The 17,814-nt window shown below is 42.2% G+C and overlaps 1 protein-coding gene across 2 annotated transcripts in view; it reads left to right on the top strand.

Annotated features, from left to right (window-relative positions):
• Positions 1–17,814, top strand: part of EGFLAM (EGF like, fibronectin type III and laminin G domains) — a 121,552-nt gene that overhangs the window by 90,835 nt on the left and 12,903 nt on the right. Inside the window, exons 13-19 of one of the 2 annotated variants that reach the window (XM_074994311.1) lie at positions 579–768; positions 6,905–7,030; positions 7,575–7,818; positions 11,071–11,182; positions 11,921–12,037; positions 13,986–14,166; positions 16,372–16,395. In XM_074994311.1, the coding sequence (XP_074850412.1) occupies positions 579–768; positions 6,905–7,030; positions 7,575–7,818; positions 11,071–11,182; positions 11,921–12,037; positions 13,986–14,166; positions 16,372–16,395 (994 nt within the window). The remainder of the gene's footprint in view (positions 1–578; positions 769–6,904; positions 7,031–7,574; positions 7,819–11,070; positions 11,183–11,920; positions 12,038–13,985; positions 14,167–16,371; positions 16,396–17,814) is intronic. The other variant, XM_074994312.1, reaches the window with a different exon arrangement.

Genomic DNA, 17,814 nt, shown 5'->3' with positions numbered 1-17,814 from the left:
CTAAAGGCTGTATTTAAAATGAACCCACTTTCTGACATAAATATGTTTTAAGTTGATTCCTGACCTAAGAAAACAAAAGAGGTGGAATACATTTAGCCCTGGCATATATGGGTATAGTTCCACTGAAATCAGTCTTCTTCACGCCGGGGCTTAATATATTATTATTTGTTTATTTAGCACTCACAGTTTACTCTTAAAGTTGCTTTGGATGCCACAGAGCCTACAAATTAAAACACAAACATAGGAAAACAAGTTACACTGGGAGGTGCAAAAGAACAGATAACTTCATGCCCTCATAATCAAATTACTCACAATTTTATTTGTAGTACTGGATCTGTAACATCCAGGTAGGAAATACACTTACAAGTAAATGTTCAGGATGACAATATTTTGGGAGAAGAAACAGGTAGGAGAGAATTAGTAATGGACAAGCTAGTTTTCCTCAAAAGCATCTTTTTCTTCACTGAGCAGGGAAAAATGAGCATGACAGCATGACTTAGTTATCTTGCCTTTGTTAGTTAATCATAGAATATCATCTGTTATTTAAAATAGTTAAACAGCTCTGTTTTACCTTATAGGGCCAATATAGTAAAATTACTTTCCGGACTCCTTTCTACCTTGGTGGTGCTCCAAGTGCATACTGGTTGGTCAGAGCAGCAGGAACCAACCGTGGCTTTCAGGGCTGCATTCAGTCACTCATTGTCAATGGAAAGATAGTTGACATGAGACCCTGGCCGCTAGGGAAGGCGTTAAGCGGTGCTGATGTAGGTAAGTGCAAAAGTTATGGGGTCCCTTTTTCCGGTTTTAAGCAACAACAATAGGGCTGCTTTTGAGCAATTGAAAAATGAAATGGCTGTGTTCACAGCTTGGTTTGGGGAAGTGGGGGGCGGGGGTTGGGTTGTTATATTTTGTACAGTATTTCTCTGGACAAAAGCCCCAGTCAGGCAGTGAGCAGTATGAAATGTATGACTATCTGCTGTGTACTCTCTGAATACAATGAGCACACTTCTGTGCCATATAAGTGACCCAGAACATGAACACTTCAAAAAAAATGGTTTTGGAAGCAGAGAGTAATTTGATGACGGAGTGAGAATCTATGGAAAAGAGCTTGAAACCTGTAAAAGTGTGCCTCTTTGGTCCCGACTACAATCGTTCCAAACATGTGACCTCCACACACTGTTACATTAACAAACATCAATGAAAATAAATGCTGGATTTTTCAACATGTGAACTGAAGCTGAAAGGACCATACTATGTGTTATGTTGCACTTCACAGTTACAGAGTTTGCTATGGATCTTGGAAGCTTTGCAAACAGAATGGAAAATGACTTTAAACCGTACATAATACATAAACTGAAATTACTCATTTAAGTCTATTAGGTTTCCTGGTAACTGACCTTCCTTTCTAGTCTTCTTATTCTGGGTATAAAACAGGAACCACAGAATGAAAAAAAATATATAATAATAAAGAAGAAAAAGGAAAAAATAGGAAAGGCCTGACCTGTGTATAAAGCAGTTCTACTGATGGGCTTATGAATCCCACAGAGAACTGTAAATCAAAGTTCTGGCGAAGGGAGAAGAGCAGATATACTTAGTATTGCATGTGCCCGTGAAAGCTCCCTTCTTTCTCTTCTCCCACAGTGGAGTCCTATACTCTAGAATTTTATGCAGGCATGAAATGCAGGAGAAGCAGCTCGGTTTTTCAGTGTACTCATCAATGTTGAACTGAAAACTGGAATATCTGTGTCCCTCAGGGGTTTCTTTGGACAGCAGGATTTTAGAATCATGGGGTTAAAAGGCTCTGAAAGGTCATCTAGTTCAACCCCTTCCCAAGATGCAGTATTATTTTGGCTGATCTTTAGAAACTGAGAATGCACTGGCTGAAATTGAGGCTGTTTCTTCACTTTAATCGCTGGGAATGTGCCAGTCTGGAGTGTCTACCATTAATTGAAAAAAAAAAAAGTCTTGTCTTTTTCTTTGAAAGATTCTGCTTAAATTTGCTGCTTGTTAAAATGCAAGGCTAACAGTGATGACTTCCACTACGACAGAGGTAGAGCAGATGGATGTTGCGTAGGTTTCTACTTACATCTCTGCCCATATCATAACCTGCAGCACCCTTTAAAAACAGTTCTAATGCTCTCCTCCCAGGCACACATTCCCAGAAGCACTTTCCAGAGCTAGTCCCACAGATGCCAATGCCTGCCCTTTAAATGTAGCCCTCTTAATAATTCATGAGACCACAGATTCATTCGTGTGTTGTTGAATTATGGAAGGGACGTACCAGCCATGTTTGGTTCTTTGTGTTGAGGCCTTAAATGTTCCCTAGTGATAATTGTTGTTGATCAGAGAACAGATGGGATAGGAAGAGTCATCGGTTGCTGATGTGTTTTGAGCGGTCCATTTATTGGCTTTTGGGATTTACGTTATGAAGCTTGATAACCGAATTCAATTATCTTGCCTTTTTGCCTCAGTGTTTGCCGGATCTTTCACTCCTTTGGGTTTACTCTTAGCTGCCACAGATGCCAGCTGCCTCTGGGAGTAGGGATTTTCAAGCCCCACTTCTGTCCTGGAGCATAGCCTCACCCATCTTCCCGCCCCCCCAACATCCTCCCTCACTCCTCCTTTTCCTAGCCCCACTCTTCCCCAACCCACCCCTGCCCTGCCCTGCCCCTCCTCTCTCCCGCTCCCCACATGCACTCTGTCCCTGCTGCTGCTGCTGTTCTGCCCTGCCCCCCAGTGCCTCCTGCAAGCCACAGAACAGCTGGTCATGATGTGCAGAAGGAACTGGGAGTGAGGGAAGAGGTGTTGACCAGTGGAGTCACTGATAGGTCAGAGGTGCACAGGCGTGAAGGGGATCTGTGGGTGCTAGCACCTTTTCAATTATTTTGGTGCCTATCTAGCTGCTGTTTGGAGATTATGTATAAGGGGCCCTGTTGGGAAAAAGTCCCACAGTTTTAGGCCCTGAGCAAGCACAAAAAGGTTTTCCCTGTCATGTGGAGCTGAATATCTGGCTAGCTAGCGAGGGTTGGTATAAATTGTAATGTAACTTGTCTCTCATTAGTAACATAATGGTGATGAAAACAAAAAAGCAGTCATGTAGCACTTTAAAGACTAACAAAATAATTAATTGGGTCTGTCCAACGAAAGCTCATCACCTAATAAATTATTTTTGTTAGTCTTCAAAGTGCTACATGACTGCTTTTTTGTTTTGGTAGAATACAGACTAATACCTGTTTACCTCTCTGTCACTGCAATGGTGATGAGCTAGAGGTTCTGCTGGCATAACTCAGGATCCCTTGCTAATGAAAAGTCTCCAGGGAGCGGTGACTAGAAGAATCTGACCAGGGCAGCTGAAGCAGGAAGCTGTGGAATTTCATTCCCCCTTAGGACATGACTCCTATGGAGCTCCAGTCAGAGCATAATGTGCTCCTGCCTCCATGGAAAGCATGCAGGAAAGGAAGCAGTGAATATGCTGTTTGGGATGACCTCATGTTGAGGCTTTGTCTAGACAACACAGTTTTTAGTACCATAGTCTGTGTCCACAAGGCCACATCAATAAAGACAGGCGGCATAAATGCTGTTTGTTGGCACTTTTGAAGACAAAAAATTTCCACTCCCCAAGAGCAGTGTTTGCTTTGTTGGCAGGAGAGCACTGTTTACCCGAGCATTTGCCTTTTGTCCTGGAGTAGAGGGGTGAAGCAGCTGTGAATGGCAAAAACTTTGTCACTCCATTGCCAGTGTAAAACCAAGCCTAGGAAGGAGGCAGTACAGACACCGTTTCCTGTCTTCTTGTATTTCTCTTGGGCACAGTAGGCCTTCCTCAAGCCCAAGGAGTTACTAGTGGTTTCCCCTGTAATTTGGAATTCTCCAGGAGTGTAAGCCTCTGGGTGAAACACTCTGAAATCAATGAGAACAACAAGCAGTCCTGCGGCACCTTAAAGACTAACAGATATTTTGGAGCATAAGCTTTCGTGGGTAAAGACCCGCTTCCTCAGATGCCTGACTCATTTGACGAAGTGGGTCTTTACCCATGAAAGCTTATGCTCCAAAATATCTGTTAGTGTATAAGGTGCCACAGGACTGCTTGTTGGTCTTGAAGATACAGACTAACATGGCTACCTCTCTGATACTCTGAAATCAATGAGAGCCTTACCATTGACTTCCCTGCGGTCAGGATTTCATCCTATCTCAGAGATCTGCTCCTCTGAAAAATATCTTCATTCAGAAGCACAAACCACTAAGGCCTCATCGACACTACAAATGTATAGCAACAGAGGGGTAGGCGTATTAGTCTGTACTCAAACAAAACAAAGCAGTGGAAAGGTAGCACTTTAAAGACTAACAAAATGATTTATTTGGTGATGAGCTTTTGTGGGACAGATCCACAAATGGATTTGAAGAAGTGAGACTGTCCCATGAAAGCTAATCACCGAATAAATCATTTTGTTAGTCTTTAAAGCGCTACATTTCTTGTTACTACAAATTTATGTTGGGATAAGTATGTTGCTGAGTACTTATAAGAATAAGGCATAAGCATGTGCCCACCCCTGAGTGACACGATGTATTGTCCTGGCCCCCAGTGCAGACAGCACTCTGTTGGCAAGAGGGCTTCTCCTTTCAGCACAGCTACAGCCTCTCAGGGAGTAACTATGCTGCTGGGAGAAGGTGCAGCACTGGGCGTGTAGGCAAGCTTTGAGAGCGGAACTAAGTTCCACGTGCTGGAAGTACGTACTACCCTGCCACATCATATATATTGGCAGGTAACTCCATAATCTTTCAGAAATCTCATATCCTTATAATTTAATAAAAAGATATATACTACATTTAGAGAACCATACTGGAACCCACAATTTCTGGGTTCCATCTGAAATTTTGCCACTCATTAGTTGCCTCAGTTCCTTCACCTGTGGAGTAGGACTTGTACTATTCCCCTCCATCACAGCACTGCTGTGATTATTGCCAATAAGTGGGTGAGAGCCTCAAAGTATACGTGTTCTGTGTGTACAGGTCTTGTTTAAAGCCCTCAGCAATGGATTTTACTCAGATTAAAAACAGTGCTTCAGGATCCCCACTCCTGTCCAGCCCCCCTTCATCGTGGTTGACAGCTGTTTGTGAGAGAGGAAAGGGAATAATTAGCACTGACTGCTCACACAGCTGGCTGGCAGAGGAAGCATTTTGTAGGGTAATTGTCTCTCTCCACCTGGAAATCGTTCTCATCCTGTCCCTGAGGAGATGTGTTTCATGGGTTCTGTCTTTTACCTACCGTCTTTTGGTTGGTTCCCTCATGCTCTGTGCTATGAATAGTGTAATAAGGCCCCCACATAGTACTTTGAAAAATAGGCTCAATGAAATACTTACAAACATACAATAGGAAACAATTCTGCACTGTCAGGGTGAGGGACCAAATGACGTGATAGATCTTTTTCCACCTTTAACTTCAGTGACTCTGTGATCCAAAGATTATATTCCAGGTTGTATAGCACAGTGGGCTCCTTGTTTGCGTAACAGGACAATAACAGTTCATCGACTCTGGTTGAAATGACTGGCTGAATTGAAGTTTCGGACACGTTCAGTCTCTACGAAAGTTATTTTGCCCCTATTCTTTACACACTGGACGAATATAAAATAGGAAATGAAACTGGAGCTCCCTCAATATATGCACACCACCACCAGGAATATATTTGAAGGTACTCAAGTATAAATGTGTTGCTTTTCACCATTTTGTATCACTTTACCCATGTAAAACACTGGGGAAACATTAGCAATGTGCTCACACGCATGCAGGGCACATCACATACTGATCTGGACCTGGTTAACTTATTTTACAAATGATTCCTCTAGATGAGGGGGAGTGGCAGAGAATGGTTTAAATAAACAATAATACAATTTAAAATAAAGAAAAATAAGTGAGTTAACGGGTAATTCATACACTTTTGAGTATTAAATACATGTATCACTGATTGGAAAGTAATAAAAAACGTCCCTCCTTCTACAGCAACAAGAAGTGTTGTGGCACCTTATAAACTACCAGATATTTTGAAGCATAAGCTTTCGTGGGCAAAGACCTGCTTCATCAGACGCATGAGTGGGAGGGTGGGGTTCAGAGGGGTATTTAAAGAACAGGGTCCCAGTAAAAGGGAGGGCCAGTTTTGATGTTTTTACCACAGGGCACCTTTCTGTGCTGCAGACATCATATGCCAGCATGGTGGAAATGGTGATTAGGAAAGTCCATATGTTGGTAATATGGGTCCCCTGCAGTGCAGACAGAACAGTTAACAGCTACATGCTGGCTAATAAGCTTAGCTGCTGCTGCTTAACACCTTCAGGGTTTGCCATACTGTCCCCAAACTTTGAATGAACAAAGCAGCACTTTGTCAATTAAGATAATTAAGGTTAAACAAAACAAAGAAGCAGTAAAGTAGCACTTTAAAGACTAACAAAATAATTCTTTAAATATTCTTAAAGTGCTACTTTACTGCCTTTTTGTTTTGATAGTATATAGACTCGCACGACATGGCTTTCTCTCTGTTACTAAGGGTAAACAAATCAGCCTGTTTGTAATGTAAACACGCAGGTAAATACACTTTCCTGAGAAGAACAAAGATGCAAATGAGGATAGGCAAAGCCCAGTCATCTGGTCAATGGTCATACCATTAAAAAAATCTTGTGAGTTGTTATTTGGTTAGTACTTGTTTCTACCATTTTCAAGAGTCTTTAGCTGCAATGTAAAATCAATGCTGAAATTAACCACTTAGCCTAAAATCTGTTTTGTAGTTTTGCATGTTGAGAGAGAATCACATTTGCTTGGGAAAGCAAATTGCATTTGTTTGTAACCATAAGCAGGCAGCCTGCTAAATCCTTGTGGATTAACTGCTAGGGTATGACATTCTGGCTCTGAGTTTAGGTGAGTGCAGCAGCGGAATTTGCGATGAGGCATCCTGTATCAACGGTGGCACCTGTGCTGCAAGCAGAGCTGATTCCTATATGTGCCTTTGTCCTCTTGGATTTAAAGGGCGTCATTGTGATGAAGGTGAGAGGACACCAGATCTGTGTTTTACTTAGCTGTTAGTCCTGGCTGAATACATTTTCTCAACAGAGTAAGACTGCTTTGGATATCACATATTAAATTGTCAGGAAACAGCCCTGATTTGATCCTTCTCCTGATCCATGTATATGGATAACGCATATGTGTACATGTTATGTTGTTTTGTTTTTATGGGCCAGGATGCATCTTGCATGGATAAGCAGGTGAGACTTCACCCTCCCTTTGACCATTGCACATGGCTGGGAGAACAGTTGCAGTCCTTGTGCACTTCAAAGCACAGGAACTGCTCCTTCATCATGCTGCCTCCTGTGCCAGCCATTCTCGAGGGTTTGGGAGGGAATACCATGTTCCTGATATTTCTTCTGGCTGTCTAAGGAAGGAAGTTCAGTGGCATTTTCCCCCTGTGTGCTTGAGAACTGCAAAAGGCATGAAAAGGCTCCTACTGTGCATAAACATCATGAAGAAACTGATAGTCAGTTTCTTATCTCAGAGCCTCTGGTGACCTGGTTATTTTTTTCTGGACTTCCAGCATTTATCTTGGCCATACCCCAGTTCAAAGAGTCACTGAGGTCATTTGCTACAACACCCTGGCCATTGGAACCACAGAACTACCTTTCCTTCATGGAGTTTGAGATGATGTTTCGTCCAGATACAGAAAGCGGGGTCCTCTTGTACAGCTATGACACGGACAGCAAGGACTTCCTGTCTGTTAACATGGTGGCAAGCTATGTGGAGTTCAGGTTTGACTGTGGTTCAGGAACGGCGATTATCAGGTAAAAGTTTATTTGTAGTAGTTCCAAAAATAGTGCCCTCATGGGTTGGCGCAGGGCCTGTCTCCTCACCCCTGAAAGGGCAGAGCCAGTGGGTAGGGCCTAGGGCATTGGTAGCATTTATCATTTCATCCTACCATTCAACTGCAGATGATATCCTTATCCATATAGAGAAGATGCTTTGCCTCAATAATATTATCACAAGAAGTTAAGGAGTGATCCATAATGAAACTGTAGATATTTTACAGTAATCTTTACCAATAGCCTAATATTTGGAGATAAAGAGGTGAGTGACATATAGCATATTACCAGCGGCCATTATATATTGTCTGTTTCCTGGGTTTATGGGAAGTGTTGGTCATGCTGAGGGCTGCAGAACATACTGATTTTCACTGTAAGAGGGCCAAAGTGCACACATTCAGATTACATTTTGCAGTCTCTATCTTTTTATCTATAGTCAATAATAGATGCAGTCATGAGACCACATCAAAAGACATTTGTGATTTTTTTTTTGCCAAAATATAATTTTTACTGCTTAAAAACACTGTGGTCCAAATTCTAACTCAGATAGATGGATGCAGTTCCCATCAGCAGTTGTGCATGTATATACAAGAGTGGAATTTGGTCTTTCATATATAAAAACAGAGAGAGAGAAGGAAACTAGTATTTTAATTTCAAAAATGTGTCAGTCAACCTAAATATAGCGTTCTCTGCCAGACCTCCTGTAATACTTAAGTCTTGTACAGCACTTTTCCTCCATAAATCTCTAAGATGAGGTAAACCACATTATACCCATTTTACCAATGGTGAAGTAGGCTCAAAGAGTGTATACGTGACTTGCCCAAAGTCACACATGAAGTATGTTGCAAAGCTGGGGATATGACCCATGTCTCCTGGCTACCTTGGCCGTTGCTTTATGCTGAAATGAGCTGGGTGTAAACATTCTCCTTAAAATTAGGGACAGATGAGCTCACTGCTACTTGGATGATGAGACTTTAGAAGTTCATCCTGAAGGTGACTGTGTTTTGTGCTTTGCTACACAGTGAGCAAAGAAGCAGAGCACAGGCAAAAAGCAATAGAGAGGCTGTGAAAGAAAGAGACAAGAACTTGAATAGAAGATTAGATGCAGGCTACCTCTGTGTCATCCTGTCCTGTACCAGACTCCACTGTCCCCATGAGACTGCACATGAGCACAGATATTCACACTCATGGATCTTAAAGTAGGATCAGGAACCTATAAATGAGTGGAGATAAATCAATCCCTAATACTTAAACAAGGAGTCACAATATAAATAGAAAAAACATTTCAGAAACTTGCATTCATTTTGCAAACCCCATGAATCCAAAAATTAAATGTTCAATTCTGAGAATTTCAAACTCTTCAAGGTTCACCTATCGCTAATGATAGTTATGGTTTACAAAAGCAGGAAGGTTGAAATGATGATGACTTGTGCTGCAAAGGACAGAGAGAATGTATATATTGCATCTTATTAAGTAGTCAGGCCCATCTGCTTTCTGTATTACATATTGATTTATCCAAGGCATTAACCCTATTGCCCACTGATTTATCCAAGGTGATTAAACCCTTATTGCCACTAAACAAGAAAAGGACAAAGAATGAATGACATTGCTTGCTGATACTTTCTGGCAAGTTTGGTGTCAGAAGAACATTGGCAGAACTGAGTGTAAAAGGCTTTGAGCTATGATTTGGATTTGAATGGTTTTAATCTAAACTAGTAAAAGTAACATTTCAAAATCAAGGGAACATCTATTAAACTTCATTAATTGTATCATCTGTAGGGACCTCGTTTCTATCCACTGTGCAGATTGTTTTTCTGTCCCTGATTAGTTCTGGGTTAATTAAGATTATCTGAGCAGTTTTAAAATGTTTCCTGCGAGATTGGTGGCCTCTTGGCATAACAATTGGGGATTATGGGTCTGAGTCAGAATCTCATTACGTAATTAGGATCATATTTTGGGCATCCGCTAATGTGCAACATGCAGTGAGAAAAAAGGATGTCACTGTAATGGCCTTCATCAAAAGAGCTTATCCAAATTGAATGGAGAAACAAACACAGAAATGTTTGTCTCACAAGGAGACAAAGGCTTTTGGAAACTTCTGTCCTAGGTAAATTTCTGTTAACTCCAGTTTCTGTCACTGGGAGTTGGAGAAGAGTATCTGAGGCTTTTTTCTCATATATTTAAATCTAAGTAACTTCAGAAATTCAATAGAAAGTTTTTAGCTCTCAGGTAGCTAAATGTGGACTGGTTGTTCAAATGTTTTTTAACAAATAAGACTAAAATACTTTTAGTTTAATATGGGAAACACAAGCATATATTCCCTCACTACAGCTGCGTCTACACGTGCACGCTACTTCGAAGTAGCGGCACCAACTTCGACGTTAGGCGGCGAGACGTCGAAGTCGCTAACCTCATGAGGAGATAGGAATAGCGCCCTACTTCGACGTTCAACTTCGAAGTAGGGACCGTGTAGACGATCCGCGTCCCACAACGTCGAAATTGCCGGGTCCTCCATGGCGGCCATCAGCTGGGGGGTTGAGAGATGCTCTCGCTCCAGCCCCTGCGGGGCTCTATGGTCACCGTGGGCAGCAGCCCTTAGCCCAGGGCTTCTGGCTGCTTCTGCGGCAGCTGGGGATCTATGCTGCAGGCACAGGGTCTGCAACCAGTTGTCAGCTCTGTGGATCTTGTGTTGTTTAGTGCAACTGTGTCTGGGAGGGGCCCTTTAAGGGAGCGGCTTGCTGTTGAGTCCGCCCTGTGACCCTGTCTGCAGCTGTGCCTGGCATCCCTATTTCGATGTGTGCTACTTTGACGTGTAGACGTTCCCTCGCTGCGCCTATTTCAATGTTGGGCTGAGCAACGTCGAAGTTGAACATCGACGTTGCCGGCCCTGGAGGACGTGTAGACGTTATTCATCGAAATAGACTATTTCGATGTCGCAACATCGAAATAAGCTATTTCGATGTTGGCTGCACGTGTAGACGTAGCCTACAAGTGTTTGTGGTGCTTTCCATTATGCCTCACGACTGCACAAAAGTTTAGTAGCTATTTTCCACCTTTATTATTTTATTTTATGCTAATAGGTAAATATACTCAGTAATTTATCTCTGGTAAAGGGTGGGTAATGGACGTTATCTTCAAAGACGAGTTGGTAAAGACAAATGCTTGAAATTATCAAAAGGAGGCAGCTATAGGCTTCTCATGGGTTTTTATGTGTTTGGCTTTTGTTTTAAACAGGAGTGAAGAACCTGTCACTCTGGGACAGTGGCATGAACTAAGAGTGTCTCGCACTGCAAAGAATGGTATTTTACAGGTTGACAAACAGAAGCCAGTGGAAGGAATGGCAGAGGTGAAATACATACAACATATATGTATAAAGTAATTAGGAATGTTAAAGTAGCCAGTAAGCCTCATCTGAAACCACTTATTGGTTACAGGCTTATTGGTTACAGTTAACCGGCACCGGACTGGAGCAGCCCCTGCCTGCTGCGAGAGTTGAGAGCTGACTGCCCTTGTACCCACCCCTCCTGCTTTTGGCCCCATGCCTTCTGGAGTGCAGAGCTACCCCCACCCCCCACTTGCCCTGGTGGCTGTTGGTGCTGTAGATTATGCATTTGTTTAAATACTGCAAACTCTTCTCCATTTTGCATTGGTTTTAATTTTGGGGAACTAGTTTGGATTTATCTGCTACCAGTATTGCACCGGTGTAACTGCAGTGGAATTATTCCCATTTTACACAGATGTGATCAAGAGATCAGAATTAGAACTGGCTAAAAAAAAAGGCAGACAGGAGGGAGGAGAAATCCACTGCAATTCTAGAAGTTCTTCCCTTGCTTTTTATTAAAATATCGAACCATTTAAATTTTCCAGATAACTGTACATAGAATTAAGCCCAGCCACTTAGTACAGGGTCCACATTGTCCCTTCCAGGTTAGCAAGAAGATGTAAGGATATGTTGCATACTGTATAGCTAAACTGTGTTGCCAAAGGCACTCACCTGTCTACAAATATAAAGCAAGCTAGCCTGAAGATGGAAGCACGGTTGCAGCCTGATCTAACCAAAAATGGATTCTGACTTTTGTGCCAGGGAGCTTTCACACAGATTAAGTGTAACACTGACATATTTATCGGCGGAGTCCCTAATTATGATCACCTGAAGAAGAACTCTGGGATACTGAAGCCCTTCAGTGGAAGTATTCAAAAGGTACATATTTGGAAATGAACTCTCTGCATTCACTTTGTGTCTTCGGTATCCTTGACACTTGGGCGCCTAGGGTGAAATCCTGACCTTATGAAGTTACTGACAGAACTCCAACAGGCCAAGATTTCATCCCTTTGCCTCCTCAGCCCTTCACAAGATGCTTAATTTCTCCTTGCTTAAAACTATGTTTCATAACCACGAACACCATATTCTTCCTAATTCTATTGACATAGAACTGTTAAATGCTGTTGCTGTTTTCGTTATTGATCTTCCATGCTGTACTAATCAGTAAGCTACAGACCTGCTGGGCCAAAGTCAGAGGTGATGCGTAAAGTTGATGTTAAAACTTAGACCTCTTGGCAATGTCTACACGGGTGCAAATCTTTGAAGCAGCCGTATTTCGAAGATTACTAATGAGGCACTGACTTGAATATTCAGCGCCTCATTAGCATTTGGACGCTTCCAGCCGCAGCGCTTTGAAAGCGCCACTTTCGAAAGCGCGTGGCTCGGCACGGCTACAAGAGGCTCCTTTTCGAAAAGACCCCGCACCTTTCGAAATCCCCTTACCCTGATCAGTGACCAGGGTAAGGGGATTTCGAAAGGTGCGGGGTCCTTTCAAAAAGGACCCCCATGTAGCTGTGCCGAGCCGTGCGCTTTCGAAAGCAGTGCTTTCGAAGCGCCATGGCCAGAAACATCCTAATGCTAATGAGGCACTGAATATTCAAGTCAGCGCCTCATTAGTGATCTTTGAAATACGGCTATTTTGAAGATTTGTGCCGGTGTAGACACAGCCCACAAGACCCATGTTCATCTGTGGGTGCGTCTACACTAGGAACAAACTTTGAAGTTAACTTCATAGTTAGGCACTACTTCCAAGTAGCCACGAGAGAGTCTACACGCATTTTCCCTTACTTCAAAGTCCTTACTCCATTCCTGGAGTATAACTTTGAAGTAGGGTGTGTGTAGAATCTCAACTTCAAAATTGCTTATTTCAAAGTTTTTTTTGTAGTGTAGACACAGCCTACATGTAATTCAGTGAGCATAGGAAGAGTCTAAAGAATGCTTAATGATGGACAATGTATAGACAAATAAATGGTGTTTTATGTGCTAGTAAGCTTGAGGAATGCAAAAGTCAAAGTAGAGTGAAGACTTACGTAACTTAGTATAATGTAATTTACACACTTACAGCCTTCCATTAGTTGTGTTTCTTGTTACTCTCCTCTTCTGTGTCCTCTAAGCACAGGACCTACCACAACCTACTCACCCTCTCACTCAGTTAGTGGGCAAAAATCAGAAGTGATGTTTAATTTAGTCAGGTGTAAATAGATTAAATTGATATATTATACACTCTGAGGGGCCAGAAGAAAACATAAGTTATGCTAGCACAGCACGGTGCCAGCACTTCCATCTATCATTTTAAGAACTAACAAGTTGGACACTTCACCAGTTCCTTGCTTTGAGTTCTCCAGGCAAACACACTAGCAGTAGATAGTACTAGGTACCCTGCTCTGCATAATTTTCCTGTTATGCTCTCCAGTGTATGTTTGTATATCATAGGATGCAATTGACCTCTGCAGGAGAGCTCATATCATATTTTAGTTTTGGCTCACAGCTGAGCTGCAGAACGGTGCACCGAAGTTCAAACATAAAGCCACTAAATGTTAGGCAGATTTATCTGTTCAGGTCCTTAAATTGCTCTGTGTTTCAAAGAAACATACACAGAAAAGAGACTTGCATTTCCCCCACCTCGGGATAAACAAATACATGTTTTGGTAGGCTAAGCTCTGATGACTCAATGACAAGAAATGGATGTTAGATCAAGTTTTTAAAGCAATGCTTTTTTGCTGAAGCCCTTCAGGGAAGTTCTAATGCTAAGTATTGACTCATAAACCAGAAAAGTGGGAGCATCTGTGAGATTTCTGCATCATTTTCTGTTCTCTTTTAAACCAAGATTATACTGAATGACCGGACCATTGATCTGAAGCAGGATTTCACTTCTGGAATCAATGTGGAGAACGCTGTCCATCCCTGTGTGACTTCTCCATGTGCTAATGGTGGCAGCTGCATGCCCAAAAAGGACAGTTATGAATGTGATTGCCCTTTGGGCTTTGATGGGCAGCACTGCCGAAAAGGTACCATTTTTTTTTTCAAGCTTTAAGTGTAGAATTCTTCCAAAAATAATGGTGAGATTTAGCACATCTCTCAGAAAAGAAAATGTAGGGGCTTGCACTTCTGCATTTCTGCACATTCCACATAGGCATAGCATCATCCATTCTGCCATTTGGGAACATTATCATTGCTATCTCAGAACAGAGCAATGATCAAGGAATGGTACCTAGTCTCTGGTCAGCCACAATGGGTGATGCTGAATGGTTCAGAGCATGCCATAAAACTCCCTGATTAGGCAGTACTATATGAACAGAGAATTCCAGCCCCTCTTCTGCAGCTGGTGATTGTCTTACACCCTGAATCATGAAGACTGGCGGCTTTTGTAATTTTATCCTCACTAGTGTTCACAGCAAACGCCGTTCTTATTCACATCAAGGTCTAATCCCTTTTCTAGCCTCTGACTACTCTGTTATTTCACAGCAGGCACAAATTCTACCTCAGCAAAACACTGAAGACCACCAAGGAATTCTTTCCAAAGCAAAGAGTTTTGATCTCTGATCTAAGAGCCAACAAGTACGTTTATGAAGGAGAGTTCAGACTGAATCAACCCAGAGAACATGCACACAGTGTTATTCCACTAGGTGGGGTTATTTCCCTTCTGTCAAGTGTAACCTTGGCCAATTCAGTGGGGAAATAATTGTAGTACCCCAGAATGCTAACTTAGAGATAATTGAAGGCCATTAAAATCTCTCTCTTTAGTTAATCGGAAGCACCATTTTTCAAATGAAAAGCAGGTGTTTCAGCTAAGTATAAAGAAAAAAAAACTTTATCTTCTCAGAAAGAAAAAGGAATGTAGCATAACAAATATATTTGATTAAAAATTAAAAAATGCAAACTGTTCTACATTGCTAATATTGTCATTTCCCTCATAGATGGAGCATGATTAATTCCAAAGTCTTTCGTTTGCCATTTTTTTTTCTAGGTATTTTCAGAGTGGTAGTGGGGAAACCCTGCCATACAAAGCTATATGTACCACAGTACCAAAAGCTACAGCAAGTACTGGTTAATGCATTAGAGACAGTCTTGACCACTTCCTCACAATGCCCTGAGCATTGTTTCACAAACATACTATATGAAAAAATCATATTTGTTTCTAACCAAATTTCGGTGGTGACATTTTAAGAGCACCTCTCGGATCAAGAGATTGTTAAAAAGCACCTTTTTCAATGACACTTAGGCTTGTCAATTTTTGAAAATAGAATTTAGGGACTCTAAGTCACACGCAGGCACTTTTGAACATTTTCTGAAGGCTCTAGAAGCGTGAGTACACTTGACATGTATTTTGATGTCTTAACTGACAGAGGAGTCAATAGTTTTCTGCTAAAATCATTGTTGTATCTTTCCCATATAAGACATTGTGGCCGTGTTCACACATGCCCCTCCCTTTTGGAAGGGGCATGTTAATGAGGCACTTTGGAACAGGTTAATGAGGTGCTAACAAGCATATTCAGTGCCTCATTAACATAATCGCAGCCGTCCCGCTTTGAAAGGCTGCTTTTGAAACGCAGACTGGCTGTATAGACACAGGTTCTTCGAATAAAGTCCACACTTCAAAATGCCCTTATTCCCAATTCATTTTAGGAATAAGAGAGTTTTGAAGTGTGGGGTTTATTTCGAAGTGCCCATGTCTATACAGCCAGTCTGCATTTCAAAAGCAGAACTTTCAAAGTGTGACTGGCTGTGGTTATGCTAATGAGGCACTGAATATGCATGTCAGCACCTCATTAACCTGTTCCAAAGTGCCTCATTAACATGCCCCTTCTGAAAGAGAGGAGCATATGTAGACACAGTGTCAGTTATAATGGTGATTAATGTTTAATTATCAGAAGTACCAAAGAAGCTAACTGTTCTTTTCCCTGTGTATGAAATTCAACCTTGTACTGTTGTCTGTGCCTGCCCTATATATTACTTAGTGTTTGATGGACCCAGGGCCTTAGAGCAGGCTCCCTGGAAAGGGAAGAATTTCACCCATTGTGCATTTGAAGTAGGTGAAGTCAAATTATTGCCTACAGACAATAGAAATAGGAGCTCTGCCTACTACTTTGTCTCCGAAAAAACGAAAGCTCAGTGAAGGAAAAATCTGTTTAAAACATTGAAATTGAGATTTTAATACCATTGAAAAATAAAATCTGTGTGTTCTTATTTTGTCTTACGCTGACTCACTGCAGAGTGTGGGAATTACTGCTTTAACAGTAAGTACTGCAAACCTGCAAAAACTGCTCTGTCATTGTATGTCTGTGCCTACTCCATCAAAGTGCTAGCTAGATTTACACTGAGGTCTGAAAGCTAAAAATATCCCCTGAGGGCCTACAGTAATTCTCTAGCACCTGTCATGATTGTCTTTTTAAATATGACTCAAGAACTCATGGGGCGTGCCATGCTGACTGTCCTGGAGAGTGAAGTGAAGTCTTGCGTGGAGAAAAAAAAAAAAAAAGTGTCAGCACCTATTGACAGAGTGCTTTGTGGAACATTGCTGCTCCCTGCTTGTTCCTGCCCAACTCTGGAGGATCACTTAGGAGTCAGAGAGAAGGCCCAAATTAGACACTGAAATGCTCCGTATTACAGTGCCCAACTTTTAGGGGCCTAGCTACCCAGTGGAATCCACCAACTCTTGAGTTAAGCTCCTACGGACCCAGTTAGGTGAATGAGGAAAGATAGACACCCAAGGATGAAAGCCACAAAAGCCAGCATGGGAGGCAGAGAGAGACACATTAAGTAGCCAGTGGGAGATACTTAGGAGAGTGATGTGTCTAAAGCCCCACCGCTCACAAGAAGTTTGGTGCTGGAGGGAGGTGCTTATCTCTGCCTGGGAGCCAAAGCCAGGAACCCCTCTCCTGCAATCAGGCACCAGGAGGGTGATGGAGCAAACCCAGCTCCACACAAGACAGCCAGGTGCAAGGCATAGCCCTGTGTAATTTTTAGTCTAGTGGTTAAAGCACTTACCCAGGATGTAAAAAACTCCAGTGCCCACCTCTCCCTGAGAAGGAGAAAGGATTTGGCCATGGGTTTCTCAATCTCTTACTATAACCATTAGGCTGCAGAGTCAGTCTCTCTTTGGCCCTATGCACATGTTATTATTTATCCATAGTGGGACTGCTTCAAGAACACAGATGATGAGTCCCATATCAGAATCCCAGAGTCCACCAGTTAGGCATCAAGGCGTTTTAGGCACCTCCAGGGTCAGGTAGCAGCTTAGCAGGTGTTTGGAGGATCCCTAAATTTTGGACGAATATCTAATTCCCTTCTGATTGCCTTGGTCCTTCTGTGTAGGTTGGTGCTCACTGTTTGCATTCAGTCGCTGGCCTCTCTGCCATGACTGCTATCAGGGGTTTCAGTTAGGGAAGTGTTTGGACAGCTGCCTGCTTGGATTTTGATAGTAATGTTTTGGTTACTGCTAGGCTAGATGGGGTTCAGTCTGGTGGTCCAGAGGAGAAAGTCTTTAAAGCTGATTGTCCATACCGTCAAAATCCAACTTCTGCCTCTGCTACTTGCCAACAAAGTTACCCGTAGCCTCTCTGTTCCCAGCCCAGCTAACAGCCTCCAAGTTCTGAATACCATGTGAGTTGTCTTTCACATGCTTTCTAGAATGGCATCCTTCTGTCAGCTGAGCC

This window comes from Carettochelys insculpta, chromosome 5 (assembly GCF_033958435.1).
Source record: "Carettochelys insculpta isolate YL-2023 chromosome 5, ASM3395843v1, whole genome shotgun sequence".
Taxonomy (NCBI): Eukaryota; Metazoa; Chordata; order Testudines; family Carettochelyidae; genus Carettochelys; species Carettochelys insculpta.
This window is presented reverse-complemented; position numbering and strand designations above follow the sequence as displayed.